Source organism: Liolophura sinensis, chromosome 11, assembly GCF_032854445.1.
Source record: "Liolophura sinensis isolate JHLJ2023 chromosome 11, CUHK_Ljap_v2, whole genome shotgun sequence".
Lineage (NCBI taxonomy): Eukaryota > Metazoa > Mollusca > Polyplacophora > Chitonida > Chitonidae > Liolophura > Liolophura sinensis.
Window position 1 is genome coordinate 15,655,403 of NC_088305.1, and position 21,064 is coordinate 15,676,466.

The 21,064-nt window shown below is 38.8% G+C and overlaps 1 protein-coding gene across 1 annotated transcript in view; it reads left to right on the top strand.

Annotated features, from left to right (window-relative positions):
• The window catches only part of LOC135477655 (potassium voltage-gated channel subfamily H member 6-like), a 153,154-nt gene extending 134,168 nt beyond the window's left edge, over nt 1–18,986 (top strand). Inside the window, exons 8-18 of the mRNA XM_064757830.1 lie at nt 3,093–3,524; nt 4,381–4,783; nt 7,115–7,314; nt 9,775–9,862; nt 11,107–11,286; nt 11,922–12,115; nt 13,006–13,114; nt 13,890–14,138; nt 15,974–16,101; nt 17,470–17,669; nt 18,781–18,986. Of these exons, the coding sequence (XP_064613900.1) occupies nt 3,093–3,524; nt 4,381–4,783; nt 7,115–7,314; nt 9,775–9,862; nt 11,107–11,286; nt 11,922–12,115; nt 13,006–13,114; nt 13,890–14,138; nt 15,974–16,101; nt 17,470–17,669; nt 18,781–18,871 (2,274 nt within the window). The 3' untranslated portion in view covers nt 18,872–18,986. The remainder of the gene's footprint in view (nt 1–3,092; nt 3,525–4,380; nt 4,784–7,114; nt 7,315–9,774; nt 9,863–11,106; nt 11,287–11,921; nt 12,116–13,005; nt 13,115–13,889; nt 14,139–15,973; nt 16,102–17,469; nt 17,670–18,780) is intronic.
• Nucleotides 18,987–21,064: the final 2,078 nt, after the last annotated feature.

A 21,064-nucleotide genomic window follows, 5' to 3' on the forward strand; every position in this document is an offset into this window, starting at 1 on the left:
ATAATGTGCAACCGTGTAATGGCCAATGAAAGCGAAGAACCATTCCCCCTATAAGGTATAATAAGTATATGTTATTTTGTGGTAATTAAGTATTCTTCTTTACAGGTAAAGAAAACCAGGAAATGAAATGTATATCAGATATGACGAAAGCACCATTAAACATTGTCCAAGAAAGTAATTGGATTTTTTTTTTTTTTTTAATTTTTCCAACCATGGTTCTAAGATGGTCTTTAGTGACCCAGAAGGTATAAGTGATGTCCAAACCATAGTTTTTGTTTGAAATAGCTCATTTCAAGGTCCATTCAGTGAATGTATTCATAAATCTATATGTATATGCATTTTTAATGTTTCAAATGTAGCAGTATACATGTGTTAAGTGGCAATAGCCTGATGTACCATCACTGGTCTCAATATTTTCTGAAAAGATTACCTTTAAACTTTAGAATCCAAACTTTGCAACACATTTTATTGAACTGAAAAATTCTAAAAAAATAAATCCACCTATTTTTGTGGATAGTGTTTAATGGTCTTTCGTCTGACAATACTTCGCTATAGTGGTTCTTTTCTATCAGAATTTTATTTGGAAAACTGTCTTTGGAATGCTGGCAGAAATTATAATTTAAATTGCACTTTAAATTTGATATTTGTGTTAATTTACTAGTTCATGAAAATATACACTAAATGTTTATACTACTAGTAACCCCCTGACAAATATAAGACTATTCAAGGGCTGCATGAAACGCTTGGCTTTTATTTCTTAATACAGAGTTTAATATGTTATAGTTTTTCATAAAAGTAAAACACTGCAAGCTTCTCAGGTTGTCTTTTTGGGGATGTAAAAGTTTTACTGAGCCCCTAGGGGACAGGCTGGAAATTAAGTAGTCTGTTGCGGTGAGGACAGTGGTGATAGCTGTCAAATCAACCCAAATTTTGTGGCTAAGCTACATGTAGTTTGGTGTTTTCATTATTTTCATCAATGATGTCATTTTAGAATATTCCCAACCATTGATGTAAAATAAGGGTAATGTACAAGGGTTATTAAAAATATGTGTTTAGACTAAGTCTCAAAAATGAAAGTTTTTTTCTCATTTTTGGGGGCATAGATTTGTTCATTTTTCTGAAAACCTTACTCTGCGTTTTATAGAACCTTTTCATGTATTCTTTAAAGCCTGTGTGTATAAATGTTTGTCAGCTGTGGTTTGTGTGGTAAAATTTTTGGATCAATGGACTGTTTCACAAAGCCATTGTGGATCTTCAAAATAGTGTATTTCAGCCTTAATGCTATATCATGGCTCAGATTGTACTATCACATCATAAAATCACCACACAATTGAATCGATTTTATGCATTTATTAGAAGTTTTATTTGGATTACAATTTTAAGCTAAAGGCTGAAATTGCTTTGTGGAACAGGCCCCTGGTTTCTGCATATACTTTTCCCTCTGTATATAATCAATTAATATTTGCCTAATCTTTCCAATTGCCCCTGGAATTTCCTGGTGTATTAGTTGCTAGTATCGACCATTTTTGTTATATTGTTTGACCTGAATTACCTGGTTAATATGGCGTTAATATATTACTGAGAATTTCACTGGCAAAGAGAAACATTTTACGTATTGGCTGATAATGTGGCAGTCCAGCCAGTTGTAGTGTTACAGCACAGTATGTTTCTTATGATATTCGTTCAGTTCTAAAGATCTCTGATAAAATTTTTGATCTTTCATTACATATTATTAGTTAATTTGAATATGTCATTAGCTCATTAACTTTTTACGAAAGAGGGTAGGCAGCACAAAAAGATAGTAATTTTGAGGGTGGGCAACACAGTAAGGTGGCCATCAGGATGGAATAGCCAAAAGAAGAGGATGTGCAACATGATAGGTTAGCTAACAGAAGAGGGTGGGCAATGCAGTAGGATAGCCAACAGTAGTGGGTGGGCAACACAATATTTTAGCCACCAGGAGAGGGTGTGCAACACAGTAGGATAGCTAACAAGGGAGGGAGGGCAACACAGTAGAATAGCTAATCTGAGAGGGTGTGCAACTCAGTGGGATAGCCAACAGGAGAGGGTGGGCAACACAGTAGAGTAGCCACCAGGAGAGGGTGGGCAACACAGTAGGATAGGCAACTGGAGAGGGAGGGCAACACAGTAGGATAGCTCACAGGGGAGGGAGGGCAACACAGTAGAATAGCTAATCGGAGAGGATGTGCAACTCAGTGGGATAGCCAACAGGAGAGGGTGGGCAACACAGTAGGGTAGCCACCAGGAGAGGGTGTGCAACACAATAGGATAGGCAACTGGAGAGGGTGGGCAACACAGTAGGATAGCTAACAGGGGAGGGAGGGCAATGCAGTAGAATAGCTAATAGGAGAGGGTGTGCAACTCAGTGGGATAGCCAACAGGAGAGGGTGGACAACACAGTAGGGTAGCCACCAGGAGAGGGTGGGCAACACAGTAGGGTCGCCACCAGGAGAGGGTGAGCAACACAGTAGGATAGGCAACTGGAGAGGGTGGGCAACACAGTAGGATAGCTAACAGGAGAGGGAGGGCAACGCAGTAGAATATCTAATCGGAGAGGGTGTGCAACTCAGTGGGATAGCCAACAGGAGAGGGTGGGCAACACAGTAGGGTAGCCACCAGGAGAGGGTGTGCAACACAGTAGGATAGGCAACTGGAGAGGGAGGGCAACACAGTAGGATAGCTAACAGGGGAGGGAGGGCAACACAGTAGAATAGCTAATCGGAGAGGGTGGGCAACACAGTAAGATAGCCACCAGGAGAGGGTGGACAATACTGTGGAATAACCAAAGTGAGTGGGTGGGCAAAGAGGAGGGATAGGCAATATAGTAGGACAGCCAACAAAAAGCTGTCCATGACACAGGCTGACACAACAGAGTTTTGTGATCGTGGACCCTGGAAGTGTTATAATAATCACACTTCAGTGAGATGAGCCACGTTAGAGGTGGGGTGATTTGCCACTAGCTGACCTGCACCATTACACCAGTGCTCAGCTTAACCTGTTGCAGTATATATCATGAAAAGCAAATTAAAATTCAAACATGAAAATAATGGCTGTCTTTTACTTTACATCAGGTTTTATCGCTGGGTGCCGACGTTTTACCAGAGTACAAGCTCCAGTCCCCAAGGATACACAAGTGCACGATTCTTCATTACTCGCCGTTCAAGGCTGTTTGGGACTGGATCATCCTACTGCTAGTCATATACACAGCCATCTTCACACCTTACGTCGCCGCGTTTCTCCTCAGCGAGGAGCGCAAAGAGGGCAACAAAAATGATATGCAGACTCGTTACAAAGACCCATTGACAATCATTGACCTCATTGTAGATATCATGTTTATCATAGATATTCTTATTAACTTCCGAACAACCTACGTCAACAAGAATGACGAAGTGGTCAGCCATCCGGGGAAAATCGCTGTCCATTATTTCAAGGGCTGGTTTCTCATCGATGTTGTTGCAGCCATTCCCTTTGATCTTTTACTGTTTGGATCAGAAACAGATGAGGTTGGTATATTTTGGTGTTTCTAGGGAAACAGTGGTGATATGACCAGGAAGTGAAATAAAGAGGATGTGACCAGAAAGTGAAATATTGAGGTTATGACTGGAAAGTGAAATATTTTAGATATGACTAGAAAGTGAAATATTGGCTATATGACCAGAAGCTGAAATATTGGGGATATGACCAGATATGAAATAGTGAGGATATGGCCAGAAGTGAAATATTGAGGATATGGCCAGAAAGTGAAATATTTTGGATATCACCAAAATGTGGAATATTGGGGATATTACCAGAAAGTGAAATATTGGGGATATGACCAGAAAGTGAAATATTTTGGATATGACCAGATTTGAAATAGTGAGGGTATGACCAGAGAATGAAATATTATGGATATGACCAGAAAGTGAAATATCGGAGATACGACTAGAAAGTGGAATAGTGAGGATATGACCAGAAAGTGAAATATCGGAGATATGACTAGAAAGTGGAATAGTGAGGATATGACCAGAAAGTGAAATATCGGAGATATGACTAGAAAGTGGAATAGTGAGGATATGACCAGAAAGTGAAATACTGGGGATATGACCACAAAGTGAAATAGCAGGGATGTGACAAGCAATTGAAATACTGGGGATATGTTGAGAAAGTGAAATATTGGGGATATAACCAGAAAGTGAAATATTGAGGAAATATAACTGGCTACATTGGAAATGAAAGGCCAAACATACAAATGGTTAAACGGCTGAATCAAATTTTTAAATATTTCCAAGAATATTTCAAAACATTCCTGCCCGACCTTACGGCTATTGTAATATGATTTATTTACTTTCATTCAACTTTTCCTTTTCTTCCTTTCCTCAGACAACAACCCTGATTGGCTTGTTAAAAACAGCTCGCTTGTTGCGATTGGTCAGAGTGGCCAGGAAGCTGGACAGATATTCTGAATATGGTGCTGCTGTGTTACTGTTGCTAATGGCAACATTTGCCCTGATTGCCCATTGGTTGGCATGTATCTGGTATGCAATAGGAAATGTTGAGAGGAAAATCAACGATCAACCTAAAATTGGCTGGTTAGATGAACTGGCTAAAAACACCCACGATTTGTATAATGACTCAGATATTGGGAGTGGACCCACATTAAAAACAAAATATGTGACGGCTTTATATTTTACCTTCAGCAGTTTAACAAGTGTGGGATTTGGCAATGTCTCACCCAACACAAATGCAGAGAAGATATTTTCAATACTCATCATGTTAATAGGATGTAAGTATTACTTTAACACCTTGTGGTTTATGTTTTATTTATGTAACTTATGGATGGATATGTGGGCAACTAAATGATACAATACTACACTATGAAGGTAAATTGTTTTTGTTTAATTAGTGCCTCCTGAAAATTTAGACCTTGAAGCCTCATTTCCAACATGCCACTGTAAGAAGGGAATTATGCTACATGCATTAGTGTTTGTGTAGATAGGGACTTAAAACCAGAAACTGAGAGCAGACCACAGTCTTATTGTTAAAGGCACGTGCTTATGGTACATGCATTAATGTATGTGTAGATAGGGACTTAAAACCAGAAACTGGGAGCAGACCACAGTCTTATTGTTAAAGGCACGTGGTTATGGTACATACATTAATGTTTGTGGAGATAGGGACTTAAAACCAGAAACGGAGAGCAGACCACAGTCTTATTGTTAAAGGCACGTGGTTATGGTACATGCATTAATGTATGTGGAGATAGGGACTTAAAACCAGAAACTGGGAGCAGACCACAGTCTTTTTGTTAAAAGCACGTGCTTATGGTACATGCATTAATGTATGTGTAGATAGGGACTTAAAACCAGAAACTGGGAGCAGACCACGGTCTTATTGTTAAAGGCACGTGGTTATGGTACATACATTAATGTTTGTGGAGATAGGGACTTAAAACCAGAAACGGAGAGCAGACCACAGTCTTATTGTTAAAGGCACGTGGTTATGGTACATGCATTAATGTATGTGTAGATAGGGACTTAAAACCAGAAACTGGGAGCAGACCACAGTCTTATTGTTAAAGGCACGTGGTTATGGTACATACATTAATGTTTGTGGAGATAGGGACTTAAAACCAGAAACTGGGAGCAGACCACAGTCTTATTGTTAAAAGCACGTGCTTATGGTACATGCATTAATGTATGTGTAGATAGGGACTTAAAACCAGAAACTGGGAGCAGACCACGGTCTTATTGTTAAAGGCAAGTGGTTATGGTACATGCATTAATGTATGTGGAGATAGGGACTTAAAACCAGAAACTGGGAGCAGACCACAGTCTTATTGTTAAAAGCACGCGGTTATGGTACATGCATTAATGTATGTGTAGATAGGGACTTAAAACCAGAAACTGGGAGCAGACCACAGTCTTATTGTTAAAGGCACGTGGTTATGGTACATGCATTAATGTATGTGTAGATAGGGACTTAAAACCAGAAACTGGGAGCAGACCACGGTCTTATTGTTAAAGGCACGTACCTTTCAATCGCTAAATGTAGGACAGGTTCTAACCCTGCCTTGGATGAGGAATTTTTAGGTTCCCTCGTGCTCACTGCTTGTGGACCTGTTTGTACAGTCTAAAAACTTACCTTTAAGACCATTTGTCTTCCGCTGATATGGTGTGTATGCCTGTATAATTTAATTAGTACATATTTCATCCAACTTTAGCATAAACAAAACATTCTGTGGGAATATTTAATTATTCAATGGCCCATGACAAATTTCACAGTAAGTCCAAAAATTGTTAACAAAACAGACCACCTGTAAATAAAGTACAGTGTATGCATCAGTAATCCAGAAGTATGGAGTCTGATAGTGACCATCTAGACTGCAACCCTAGTAACCCTGGCACGATTTTAACAAAACCGCCACCTTCAATACATGCAGAGGTCACGGTTTTAACAAGGCCGCCACCTTCAATACATGCAGAGGGCACGGTTTTAACAGGACCGCCAACTTCAGTACATGCAGAGGGCACGGTTTTAACGAGACCGCCACCATCAATGCATGCAGAGAGCACAGTTTTAACAAGACCACCACCATCAATACATGCAGATAACACGGTTTTAACAAAACCGCCACTTTCAATGCATGCAGAGAGCACGGTTTTTACAAAACTGCCAACTTCAATACATGCACAGGGCACGATTTTAACAAAACTGGAACTTCAATACAAGCACAGGGCATGGATCAAAATCTGGACGCTGTCGGCCACCATCTATTAAAGGGCCACTTTGTGCTGATGCCAAATGGTCATAGAAAAATCAGGGTGTTTTATACAGTGAGTAAAATGTAAACAAAGATTGAGGGTCAATAATAGTCTTTTGTGCCATATCATCAATTCTTTATGGCTGACAAAATGCCTCTGAGATTAAATTGTTTGAGATTTTTTACTTTAAATTGTAGAGGTGTGTTAACATTTTCCCTAAATTAAATGATGTACAGGTTCTGTGATAATATTTAACATGTTTTCTGCTTTTAAAATCTGGGTGAACAAAAGTTCCATAGTTTGATTTTTATTCAATGAGCAACTGTTCACATTTTCCTTGTACCTAATTCCAGCCCTCATGTATGCAAGTATCTTCGGTAATGTTTCGGCCATCATCCAGCGCCTGTATTCAGGGACGGCACGGTACCACACCCAAATGCTGCGGATAAAGGAGTTCATCCGATTTCACCAGATTCCTAACCCACTGCGCCAGAGATTGGAGGAATACTTCCAACATGCCTGGTCCTACACCAACGGCATTGACATGAATATGGTGGGTACATGGCATGAATATGGTGGGTACATGACGTCGACATGTTGGGTACGTAATGTTGACATAGTGGGTATGTGATGTCAACATTGTGAGTATGTGACGTCAACATTGTGGGTATGTGACGTCGACTCTGTGGGTATGTGACGTCGACACTGTGGGTATGTGACGTCAACATTGTGGGTATGTGACGTCAATATTGTGGGTATGTGACGTTGACACTGTGGGTATGTGACGTCGACACTGTGGGTATGTGACGTTGACACTGGGTATGTGACGTCGACACTGTGGGTATGTGACGTCAACATTGTGGGTATGTGACATCAACATTGTGGGTACATGACGTCAACATGTTGGGTACGTGGATATGTGACGTCAATATTGTGGGCACGTGACGCCAACATGGTGGGTACGTGGATATGTGACGTCAACATTGTGGGTATGTGACTTAAATATGGAACTCGTTTGTCTCGGCATGTTAGACGGTGAACTGTGTTCAGTGAAATTCATGGATGCCACGGCAACAAGATGAACTGGGTTCGTATTTAAATAGGGATTATTCCAACAAATGTTCTGCTTTCCATGGCAGTGGTCAGAAAAAAAGCTATAGTTTCAATGATGTGAAACTATTAATATTCATATGGTTTCATTCAAGATTCAAAATTTAGTATACTGATTCAGAAATACGATCTTTCCGGTGTCTCCACGTTGCTCCGTAAAATAGAATTGGCTTATGTTAGAATGTAGTTTCAATTTTCTCTTTTCTTACAATTGTAACATGGTAGACTTTAGATTATGCACATCCACATGTTTTCAGCAAACTGGAACAGTCTTTGACAACAGTGTGGTGAGTCAATCAAAACACCAAAATGACCAGCCTTGAATGTGATTAATAGTATCTGGAATAGAATAATTTGTGAGTTCTTCTTGTAGAATAAAAGGCTTTTACTTAATATAAGAGACTGCAGTAGTGTGATATGCTAGAGATTAAATCTGTAACACTGACAACAGTGTGATGATTGGCAATTCGTCACAAGTAATCAGTGAAATCGAGCCTTTTGTCAAATTAATACCGAAGTTGTGGTTTTATTCTTAATGTTCAGGTAAACAAGTGGCTACTTACCCCGCTCTCCCCCCACACTTCCTATGCACCCTGGGTTGAGCATAATTAGTCGTATGAATTTCAGAGTTGATTTGATGGGAAGTTTAATTCTGCTTTATGGGCAGCAAATAGAGCTGTGCTGTGCCAAGGTGACACTGTGAATGTCATCTCACTTAGAGTGAAAAATAAAAGAGAACAAGAATATAAGGTTAGTAGATTGGCAGCTGAAAACTACAAACAAAAATACTGTCATTTATTGGGGGGGGGGGGGGTGTAGATGTTTTTAAAGAGATTTCAGTGCATTCAAACATTTGAACTGTATGGTGGGTTTTTGAACCACATAGTTGGTACTCTTAAAGTCACAGGAACTCTTCATGTTGGAATTGCTCTTATTACCAACGAAATATTAAGATATATTAAAATATTAGATGCATTTAAATAATATTCATAAAAAATTGTGGGCGTTGGTGAGTGCCATTGTATGAAACTGGGTGCCATTGTATAAAACTGAGTGCCGTTGTACGAAACTGAGTGCCGCTGTACAAAACTGAGTGCAGCTGTACGAAACTGAGTGCCGTTGTATAAAACTGAGTGCTGTTTTACAAAACTGAGTGCCGTTGTCTTTGCCATTGTATAAAACTAAGTGCCATTGTACAAAAAAATATAGAATATGGTGTTAAACATCACTCAAATAAAGACAAAATGTATATTTAGACATATATATGTATGTTTTTCATAAATTATTCGTTTTTAAGTGTCAGAGTTGCTGAAATGAGTAGAGCTCAGATCTTGTGTACTGATTAGTCCTGGAATTCCCATGAGGGGAGGAAGCAGTGTAAATCTCCACATTGACAACATATACACTGGATGGAACAGCGGTGTAAATCTCCACATTGAAGACATACACACTAGATGGAACAGCGGTGGAAATCTCCACATTGAAGACATACCCACTAGATAGAACAGCGGTGGAAATCTCCACATTGAAGACATACACACTAGATGGAACAGCGGTGGAAATCTCCACATTGAAGACATACACACTAGATGGAACAGCGGTGGAAATCCGTCCTGTAACAAGGAGGCACATTACACATTCATGCACTCTAAGGACTCCTTCGTTGTCATATGACTGAGAAATTGTTAGACAATAAACCCTAAACACTCACTCACTCACACCCATATATTGCAAGCAAATGTGAAGGTGGAAACATCTCAGTACGAGAACGAAAGTGAAATATGCCTGATTGATGTATGGTTTAATATTATTGATTTTTTTTATTTATTTTTTTTTGGACAATTCGTCATGGTAGGATTTGATATTAAAAATGACAATCTTGCCATTTTCTCTGAATTTGCAGGTTTTAAAAAGCTTTCCTGAGTGCCTGCAAGCAGACATATGTCTACATTTAAACAGAAACCTTCTCAGTAACTGTCCCGCTTTTAAAGGTAAGACTTTAGGTAAATATATTTGCTTCCCCAGCTTCTTCTGGGCTTTCTGGTCATATGTAGTGACTTGCTCTCTTGCCATTTGATAATTCAGAGTGATAAATTTAAAAGTCAATGAAAACTCGAAATTTTCAAATTTTGGCCTTACAAAGGAAATTAATTAAAAGCGGTAAAGATAGTATATTCTGTTGGATACTGAGTCATGTTGGTATCCACGGAAACACAGTCGTAGACAGGGAGGCCAAAGCTGGGTTTTATAAATCTATAAGAAAGTTAAAGTTCCGAATATCGATTTTTGTTCTGATATTCATACATGTGTTCGTCTCCTTTGGCACGGTGAGTGGGACCTTCGGGGCCTGCGATCACTTCAAGTTCAAATCCAGCTCAGGCTGGCTTTCTCAGGCTGGTTGTACGTGAAAAGGCCTGTGATCAGCCTGCAGATGGTTGTGGGTCTCCTCTAGGCTCTGCGCAGTTTCCTGCCACCATAATGCTGGCTGTCGTCAAATAAGTGAAATATTGTTGAGTATTGGGTTCAACAGTTTAATCAGACAAATAACTCAGATACATGTGTGTACATGTAACCTTTCCCTCCAGACATCTCCAAAACTAAATAGCAGAGACACACAGCAGTTATTGGCTTCCTTTAAGCAGATAATTTGAGCGTTTCTTCCATTTTAAGATGATAATTCTTGTGTTTCTCCCATTTTGAACTACATCTATGTTTGAACGCCAGAAAATCACACTTTCTGCATCTTGTTTGTTTGCATACAGCTGATTCAGATTAAGAGCTTATTTGTGGATCAACAATATTATGATTGATCAGCTTAACTCTGTCTGAATCTAGCTTCTGGGCTTTTTTCATCTCACACACTGGGATATGTCATAGTTACTCGTGTAATTCCACCAGTGAAGCTGAAGAAGATCAAAGCATATCATCAGCTGAGTAGTACAGTGTAACAAGTTGACTTGAGGATTGCACATGACTGAACGTGTATTTATTACTTTTTATGTACACACATTCATCTCACTGTAGCATGGACCTCATTAAATTGTAAATTTTTTAAGAATCTTTTTTTTTTGTTTTTCAGTGTACAGATTTTGTACTTAGCCATTTTCTGTTCAGGAAATAATACAAAATTCGGCATGTTCCGGTATCCTTGAGTACAGAGTGAAACACTATTCAGATCAAATAAGAAACAGTTTGGAACTATAATTAAAGTGTTTTCTTCGTCTGTTTTTTGCAGCCTCTCCGTTTTCTGGCGCCAGTCCGGGATGTCTGCGAGCACTATCCATGAAGTTCAAGACAACGCACGTTCCTCCTGGTGACACACTTGTTCACCGAGGAGATGTTTTGTCAGCCATGTACTTTATTTCTAGAGGATCTATAGAAATACTGAAAGATGATATTGTGGTAGCTATATTGGGTAAGATATCTGTGATTAAGTGTATCATCATTTTCGAGGGCGTAAAACATGCTCCAGGGCAGGAATTTCTTATGTTTTTAAAACGTGGCATCCTGGTAAAAGTATGAAGTTTTGGTCTTGAAAGTGCATAAATCTCTTTAATACACGCACTATTTGTAAGAAACTGGTGACTTCAAACACTGAGCTGTGAGAACTTTCATCTATGAGCTACATTGTCAGATAGTTCGCTCCAAAAACTCAAAAGTTTGCTGTAAAACACCAATCAAATAAATAAATAAATAAAACTCAGATATAGTACATGTACCTTTATTTAACATCATTTATTTATCAACAATGGGTTTAGAGTCCATGGTAGGATTGGCAAAGTGAATTGATTGCAATCCCGAGTCTCCCTTCTGAGTCCTAGCTATATGAGATCACTGGGTGATGTTTGTACTTAATATCACTGAATCTTGTAATGACTCTTTTCATCTGCTGAATAAAGAATGATCTATTTTTGCTCAAATAAATGTACGTTCAGCATTGTCAATGGCAACAGTTGATATTTGTCTACATATCTGGCTAACTTGTAGCTACATTTGCAAAGAAAAATAACTGGTTCTATATTCTAACGCTTTGTTCTTTCTGTTTGACAGGAAAAGATGATGTGTTCGGCGAGAATATTTGCAAACATCAGACGATGGGGAAGTCCAGCTGTAATGTCCGTGCCTTGACTTACTGTGATTTGCATAAAATTCTCCGCGACGATCTGCTGGAGATTCTCGACATGTACCCAGAATTCTCAGAGCAGTTCGTCAAAAACCTGGAAATAACCTTTGACCTGAGGGATGTAAGTGTTTATTGACTTGTCTTGCGCAATAACATCAAAACAAGTTGGAGGCATTGGTGATATTGGTTGGCCCGGTGTCAGTATAATGTGACTGATAAATGGATCCTGTCTGGTGTCTTCAACATGGCATTCCAGTGAGGCGGCACTATAAATCGGGTTTAGCCAGCTACAAGGAGGCCCCATCATCACAGAACTCTATTAATGCTGAAAGTAATGTTTAACCCTAGTCAAACAAAAACGCAAATCAGTGTACTCACAAAAAAAACAAATTTTGGGGAGTATTTTGGGAACACACAACCAAGATTTAGGTGAAAGTTATCAATAGAATGCATGGAAACAAGAAATTGTTACGCGTAATCACATCTGTAATACAAGTACATGTATTTCAAACAAGCATTTTGGGCATGTTCTACAACATATTGGCCTGTTATAATCCACTTCAAGTTGCACACATCTATAAATTTGACAGTGTTTATGTGTCAACAGATACATGTATACATGTAGCTATCTGTTTAGAACAATCTGACAGCTGCGCTATTCATAATGTTAAAGGGGCCTCCATGGCTGAGGGAGTTAGCACTCCAGCGACACTGACCCAGGAGTCTCCCACCAAGGTGGTTACTGTGAGTTCAAGTCCAACTCATACAGGCTTCCTCTCCGGCCATGTGTGGGAAGATCTCTCAGCAACCTGCGGATTGTCATGTGTTTCGTATAAGTGGAATATTGCTGAGTACAACGTAAAGCATCAATGAAATAAATAAATAAATGAATCATGATGTTAAACAGTAAGTAGGTAAGTAGTGCCTTGACCAGGTGGAGTTTTATTCTGAACTATTCATTCCACAAAAACGATTGTAGAGACTGACTGTTCAATTTTCTCTCATCTTCAGGATGACCTGGCGATTCGCATTCCTGGCAGTTATTTGTACGAGAATGACCCAGAGTCAGGTTTGAGGAAGCGGAGAGGTGAAAAAGACTCACCTGAGAAAGGCAAACAAGGTGAAATCTAATGCATGGGCTTAACACACACTTCTATAAGTCTACTTACATTTTGGTGAGGGAAGAGTTATACCTGCGTCCTCTTAAGACAGTCCGGAAGCTATAGACAATGTAATAGTCTCCTTGGTGACAGATTTTCAGGGTAAAGAAAAGTAATGGTATAGCATAGAAAATGCCACTGTCAGCGATAGTGGATATCCTGGGTCTCTGCCCAGTGACCTCCAACCATAATTCTGGCCACCGTCGTATATATGAAATGTTTTTGAGTATGGCATAAAACACAATCAAATAAATAAGTAAATATTTCCTGGATATGTGTAATTTTCGGCTTTCCAGAAAGTCTGAGTGTTTCTGTATGTGAGGTTTTCTTGTACATCCACAACTTATATTTTACTGGTCGCTGACAGAGTAGCAGACATGGGTCTTTTTCCCTATACTTTGATGGGATTACCATTTTGTTTTCACCTTGGCTAGGGAGATCATGTGATCTCCAACTTCCAGGCTGTCTTACAGAATACTTATCTCAATATCTACTGGTTTTCATGTGGTCTTTAATAGGTTGTATGATAGACTTTTCTCTACAGAAACCTTTGAACACTTTTCAAGAGTCATTGACACTGCACCTGGTAATATTGGGTGTGTCTTTTGTGTTCCTACCACTGTGGCCAACCTAACCCAAAATATTTGGGAATTAAAGTGTTCATTTTGTTTTTATTTGGGTTTCAGTTAATGCATTTAGCGTCTACCATTAACTCTGTTTCCTGTCTGCCTGCAGGTCCTATCCAATCAAATCGCTTCCATGTTGCGCGTCTCCGGCCACGACCGCCACTGCAGGGTCACGAGGAGGGACGAACACTCTCTATGTCATTTGATTCCAGTGAAGAAGAAATCCGTGAGAGTGGTACAGGTATACTCGAGTTTTCTCCAGCCAAGGCAGGCATGGATGTCACACCGGCTAACTTTGAATTTGGAGGACGGGATGATAGGAGAGGACAGTCCGTGGGCACTCTCACCTCCATAGCAGGTAATTATCCATAAAACATATTATGTGCGCAGAGTAGGAGGTCAGTAGATAATGTACATGTATATTTGAGATCTTTTGGTTTCAGTTCAGTTGTGACAAAGACACAGCTTAGTATATGTACTCCAGATTTCTGTTATCAGCTAAATTGTTAGCAGTAAACTGAGACAACTGAATGAGTGTCCAGTGAAGAAATGGTTACCACATATAAGCTGCGTGCAGTTTGTACATTGTGACATGGGCTTGTCCACACGACTAAAATACCCTGCCTACTGGAAACACCAAATTTTGACAGCTCCAAAAAATGCTGACAAGTCTTTTTTTAAATTTTATTGATGACGACTATAATTCAAGTTGTACGTAGAGTAATGCTTTTGTTGGTGTGAAATTCATATCATATGCAATCCAAATACAGTACACTGAAAACAAAAATGATACATTTATTTCTCCATGAAGATAATCAACCAAACTGCACAATTATTTATAGCAAAAGTTGGGCATAAATTAATTACTGGCTATTCAAAGCAGTATGATAAAAGTAGGCAAGTGAAAACATCATTCTTCCTTATTTGTGTTCCCAAAACATAGCTGATACTCTATACAAATGAGCCTGCACTCTTTATTTACACACAACATCTGTAATGTAACTATTGCCTGCTGAAAAGCCACCGCCTCACAAAAATAGAACAAATTTTCATGTTTTTGGATCGATTGGTCGCTAGCATGTTCAGAATTGAAATTTGTTAGGTTTCATTCCTCGGTCTGTTCATTTATGCATTCATTGAAAGTTTCATTTGTGCATGGGATCTATGTCAAAACTTAACAGATTAAACTGTTTCATACTTTTTTTAAACAGTAAGGTGTACATGCCTTTGGCAGAGTTTGACATGAACATAATCGGTGATTTATTTCTGGGTACTCTAGTTTCCCACATCCATAAGATAGACAGCCATCATAGGCATGTGAGTGATGGGAAGGTCTGGCAGCAACCTGCGGATGGTCGTGGGTTCTCCTGGGTTTTGCCCGGTTTCCTCCCACCATAATGCTGGCTGCCGTCATATAAGTGAAATATTCTTGAATACGGCGTAAAACACCAATCAAATAAATAAATAAATAAAGAAAATAATTCGTGTGACTCCAGTCCGCAATGCATCATGGTGTTCTTCTGAATAAACTCTCAAAATAGGAAACATGAGCAGTGGTTTGGCTGAATCGAAGTAAGATATCATTGGTTTGACCTTTCGCTATGACTCCTCTATAGGTTTCACAAGTGCATTGATTTTTTCTGTTTGTGTAGTAAAGTTGTCAACTTCAACCTCAAAAATATACATGCCCTAACTTTCACGTGGTACCATGCCATACCACCACATGCAGCTTGGACTTTTTTTCTACAACATATCAAAATATCAGTTTAGCATGGCCACCATTTTTTTTGAACTGGAAGTGAAGTCATAGCATTTTGTTTAAATACCTTGGTAACTTCTAGGAGGGTAGAAAGTAAAGCTGGCAAAAAACGTTTCAGTTCTATCCAAAACGGCAAAATTCTGATTCATGTATTTTTTAACTAGGTGCAAACTAACAGCATAGAGACTTATAGTGCATCTACAACCTAAAATGTCTGCACGGCAGTATGACCCAATCAGTGCTCCTTTACTCTTCAGTTCGGAGGCAAATCTTCGACCTAATTGCCTGAAGTGCACATGTGTAACCGAAAGCAGTTAGAGTAGGCCTATAGAGTAGGCCCATAGAGTAGGCCTGTGGAGTAAGCCTATAGAGTAACTTTATGGACCTGTTTATATCATGTACTGTTATGTAAGGATGTACTTATACTATTGCAGCCGGAGCATTGTCGAGCGTGAACACACTAATGAGCGCAGTGACGGGGAGGGGAGGGGATCAGAACAAGCGGAGCCAGGAGACAGCACCCTTGCTTCCGGAGCAGCCCAGTGGCAGTCCAGAGGCACAGGTATCATCTTACCCATTACACATGTGTTCAGGAATGTATATGTTGAACCGTCTCTAATGACACGTCATATTGGGGCATGGCAATGTCTGTCAGACCACAGGGACACATAGTATCCAACATTTTATGTGTTTAAAACTCAAAAAATTTTCAAAACATGAAAACCAACTATATCTTTGGACTTGGATGACTTTGGACAACTTTTGAGAGCCTTTCTGATCTACATCCAGGCTAGCGCTAAAATAGGGAATTGTAAAACTGGTCTACTGCAGAAATTGTGTATTTATTATTGACATTACTGTGATAACCTGTCACCTTCAGCAGAGTAAATGTTAAATGTTATATAATCCTACAAAACAGGGTAAATGTACTCTCCGGGACCTACTTTACAGTGTCCTCTCTATGCAAGTTCATATGGGACAATGCCAAGGCTGACATGAAGGCTTGTAAATGACTCGGGGCCAAGTTAAACAAATAAATATACATAAATGAAAAAAAATATATGTACAGTGTATATATACATGTGTGTGTCTGTGTGAATGTTATAGTTACAAAAGTCCGTGTGAATGTTATAGTTACAAAGGTCCGTGTGAATGTTATGGTAACAAAGGTCCGTATGAACGTTATAGTTACAAAGGTCTGTAGGAATGTTATAGCTACAAAGGTCCATGTGAACGTTATAGTTACAAAGGTCCGTGTGAACGTTATAGTTACCAAGGTCTGTAGGAGTGTTATAGTTACAAAGGTTTGTGTGAACGTTATAGTTACAAATGTCTGTAGGAGTGTTTTGGTTACAAAGGTCTGTGTGAACGTACATGTAGTTACCAAGGTCTGTAGGAGTGTTATAGTTACAAAGGCCAGACTGGGTTGTGTATGGAGCATGCATCTTTAGGAATATGCATCTTATGATCTTTCAGTTGTTTAGGTGCCTAATCATCTCCTGAGGTGTACTTTTGTGTGAGGGTTTGGGAGGAGGGATGAGATATAAGCCATGTGTTTCGGTTGTACTTTTGAAAGTAAAACATATTTTTTTCTTAAATTCCATATATGCAGTTGTTCTTGACCTTATAATTGTCATTAACACTTTTGTGAAGTTGAGTTCAAGTCCAGCTCAGGCTTCGTCTCAGGTCAAAAAATAATAGGAAGGTCGTTCAGCGACCTGCAGATAGTTGTGGGTTTCAGTCCACTTTCCTCTCACCATGATGATGGCTGCCATCACGTAAGTGAAATGTTCTTGAGTATAGTGTAGAAAACCAATCAACTGAATATCTAAATGGATAAAAATAAGTCTTTATCCTGTGTGAACTGTTGTGCTTTTGCAAAGCCTTGGATAAATCTGAATCTAGTTATTAATATCATCTCTATTTACAGAGAAAGCAGACCTCCAGTTCAAGTGTACCGAAGTCCACCTCAAGCATGACCCTCCCAGTTTCCAGTCCCTCCAGCCAATCACAGTTTGAGGACATCTCTCAGCAGCTTCATGTGACTGCCAGTCACCATGATGGACAGGTCACAGGCCCCACCCATTCCAGCCCCCAGGATGTAGAGAAACGCTTAGAGGAACTTGCACGGTAAAACTCACTAGGATTTATTTATTTTATCTTTGGTTTATGACAAATGTGTAAAGTCGTGAAAACATTTTCCTTATTGGGCATTGAGTTAAAAAATATCGTATTTCATCTACAGTTTGTGTGTGAAAGATGCGCTTTCAGAACCACATAAAATTGAAAAGATATTAAATGAAAAACTTTAAAAAGATACTTTTGGTGCCAAATAGATAAGAAATTAATCAAACTTGAGTGGATGAATCAGTCAGTATCACGTAAACATGTTTCTTGAAAAAAGTTAAACTTCTGGTGAACTGCAGTTGTTTTTGCAGGTTACCAGTTGTCTGGTTAGCAGGTTTAACTTAGCATCCCTGTCAGAGCTAGGACTTGTGCCTAGTACTTGCCCACCCCTATTAATATCACGGTACACAGATTTAGGAAGGTGATACCAATAACTTGTAAACAGCTTTTAGGTGATTTTGAGAATTTTTCAGCACAGTACAACCAAAGTTAAGCTGAATGGTGATTTCCTTCAACAGTGACACTGTCTTGCATTTATTATGATGTGTTGTAATTTATCTTGTCATTTCTGCACACTACTCTCTGTCTGTGACCATATAGGGAAAAAATCAAATTTACCAGGCTAATATTAGACGAAATAAATGCAGACTGATACAGGAAGACAATAAAGCTGCAGTAAGAATGTGTTGTGACATTGTGACCAATACGTATTTTATGAGATATGTCATTTGAACAACAGCGTCAAAAACCCAGTGCAAAATGACATCTCTCTTGTATGGTATGGTAAGCTACTTTTCTGTCTTTGAACATGGCAGTATTTTTGAGTTCAGCTAAAACTACTGGCAGAATATCAATATTTTTTCTGTAATTGATACCCAAACCCACCCAGTAACACAGTTCAGATGAATAATGCTGTTTGATTTTTTTTTCTATATATTCAACAAACCAGCACATGTTGAAATTGGCTGATTTGCACCACCCTGCTGTAAACTCATGTGACGTTGCAAATGAACGTCACTCCGTCATCACAATGTCATATTTCAAAATATTTTTTTTTCAATATTTTTGTTTAATGGAAGCTTGCACCTCAAAATATTCTTTATCGATCCCCCAGACAACTAACCCGGTTAGAGAAAAAGATGAGTTCTGACATTGCCATGATTCTGCATATACTACAAAACCAGTTGCCAGGGCCCCCCATCTAGCCCCTCCAACTCCTCATGACCCCCCACCTCTGACCCCTGGCAGCGAACCCCAGGATAGTTGGCCACCACCGCCTGAAGATTCCTGGCTACTGGAGCAGCAGCAGCCACAAGCAGATGCTAAGGTGAGCATGAAATAGACAAATTGTGAATGATTATTTTATGTAGTTTCTAAAGCTTTCAGTACAGTTGATGTAACCTGATTTAGAAAGCAACTTTTCACACTTTTAATACGCTGAATTTATAATTAATTTGATTTGCATTGAATGCTTTACTCAGTTATGGTACAGAAATGTGAACCAGTCAGGCTTGTATTGTACATTTGTAGTTATGGTCATCATTGAAACTGTTATTTTCTCCACAATAGGATGGTGGCATTTATATTTTATATGATATTTCCAAGATTCTTCTCAGTAATCTTCGCTGTTTCTTGTAGAAACAAGACACTTCGCCACCAGAGGATGAGTCTCCATGGCAGCGAAGATATGTGTCTTCGCCAGAGAGTCAATCAGGGTCTAGACAATCCTCTCCATCCTCCGAGAACCAATCAGTGATAGCAGCACGAACTTACACTGGCCAATCAGGGGCCAGTGGTGATGTTCAAACTGACCAATCAAAAACTCCCTCTCAAGTGAGTAGCCAGTCAGAATCAAGGCTGTCCCCGACAAGACAGAGACGATTGGGATTACCTGAAGGAGAAGACTTTCAAAACACAATTGTGTGATATATTAATTTCAAGAAAGGAAGTGCTTTGTAGGCTTTATATTTTCAGACAACAAAAACTACCATGAACAACTGCAGCCAGTTTCTATGTTAGTGCATACGTAATCTGTGGTTCTGTTGTTGTGGACCAAACGAGCAAAAAATTGTCATTACAAGGAAGAGCACAACGAATTGTGATTTATGTTGTGATACATACTGTTTTAAACGATTGTCACGTGTTTACAAAGTGGTGTGGAGATCTGCAGATGATTGTCATAACTTCCATCACAGGGTGATTCCATTTTTATTTAGGTTATTTATTATTTTGTTTTTGTCCTTACAATTTCTGTTTCAGCCGCAACTCTGAACATCTGAATCTCTGTGTTTTTGTTTTATCTTCTGGACGACTCCCTTTATTTGGATCTGTCGGATGCTTTTATTTGGGTCTGTACAATTCTTTTATTTGGGTCTGTACAATTTTTTTATTTGGGTCTGTACAATTCTGTTCTTTGCAGTTTGTTCAATTCTTTGTAGTTCAGTGTAAAACTGAGTGGCATCCCTTGCAACAACATTTCATGGTATTTTCAACACACCGGGTCCTGTATAGTAAGTCAAGCATGAACTGGTGTATGATATATTGGATGTTAATGAGAAGAAATCCTACAAGCAGCTGTCCTACACAGTAGCTGGCTTCAGTTATGAATAATCTCATAGTGTCTCACAATGTTTGGCTAAATTGTTGGAAAAGTGGTTCTCTTTACACTTAGGTGTTTGGCAACATGAAGTTTACAAGGGAATGGTTGGTTATATGTAGAAAAAAAGGCTCTTAAGCAGTTATTAAATGATGAATATTTTAATGTTTTACATTATGGAATGTTTTTATATTTCCCCTGACATTATTGTTTTAATCTTGTTGACAGTAATATTTGTTGATTCTTGTTCCTTCTGAATCTGTGATAGATGTAATAAATGATAAGAAATGATGTAAACATTTCAACATCCTCTGTAAAATTTAATTTCATTACAATAAAACTTAGTAAACTAAAGCTTTCTCTGGTACCTATTGAAAAACAAAGGTCTTCCATGAACTCTTTTATCACATAGGTTTTTGTTAACATTATTAAAAAATTAATTTTTTTTTTATTTTCTTAGTAATTTGTATGTCTTGATAAAATATGCTACATTCTCATTTTGGTCATATATCTTTCAGTTTTCCTTTTGACCTCGGAGGTAGTCTATTTTTATGACTTTGTATAATTTGCTGCCTTATTTAATGTAATAATCTGGCATGCGTTGCTTTATTTGGCTCAAGATGTGACAAGGGAAGTAACTCTTTAGTTGTATCTAGTGGCTGCTCTCTTCTGATGAATGCAAGCATGCATTTAGAAAATTTCAAATTTATATTCAAAACATGTATCCATTAAAACATGTAGCTACATGTATGAAAGATTTAGTTAAACAAAAAGTAAACATTTTATCTTGAGCTGTCTTTTT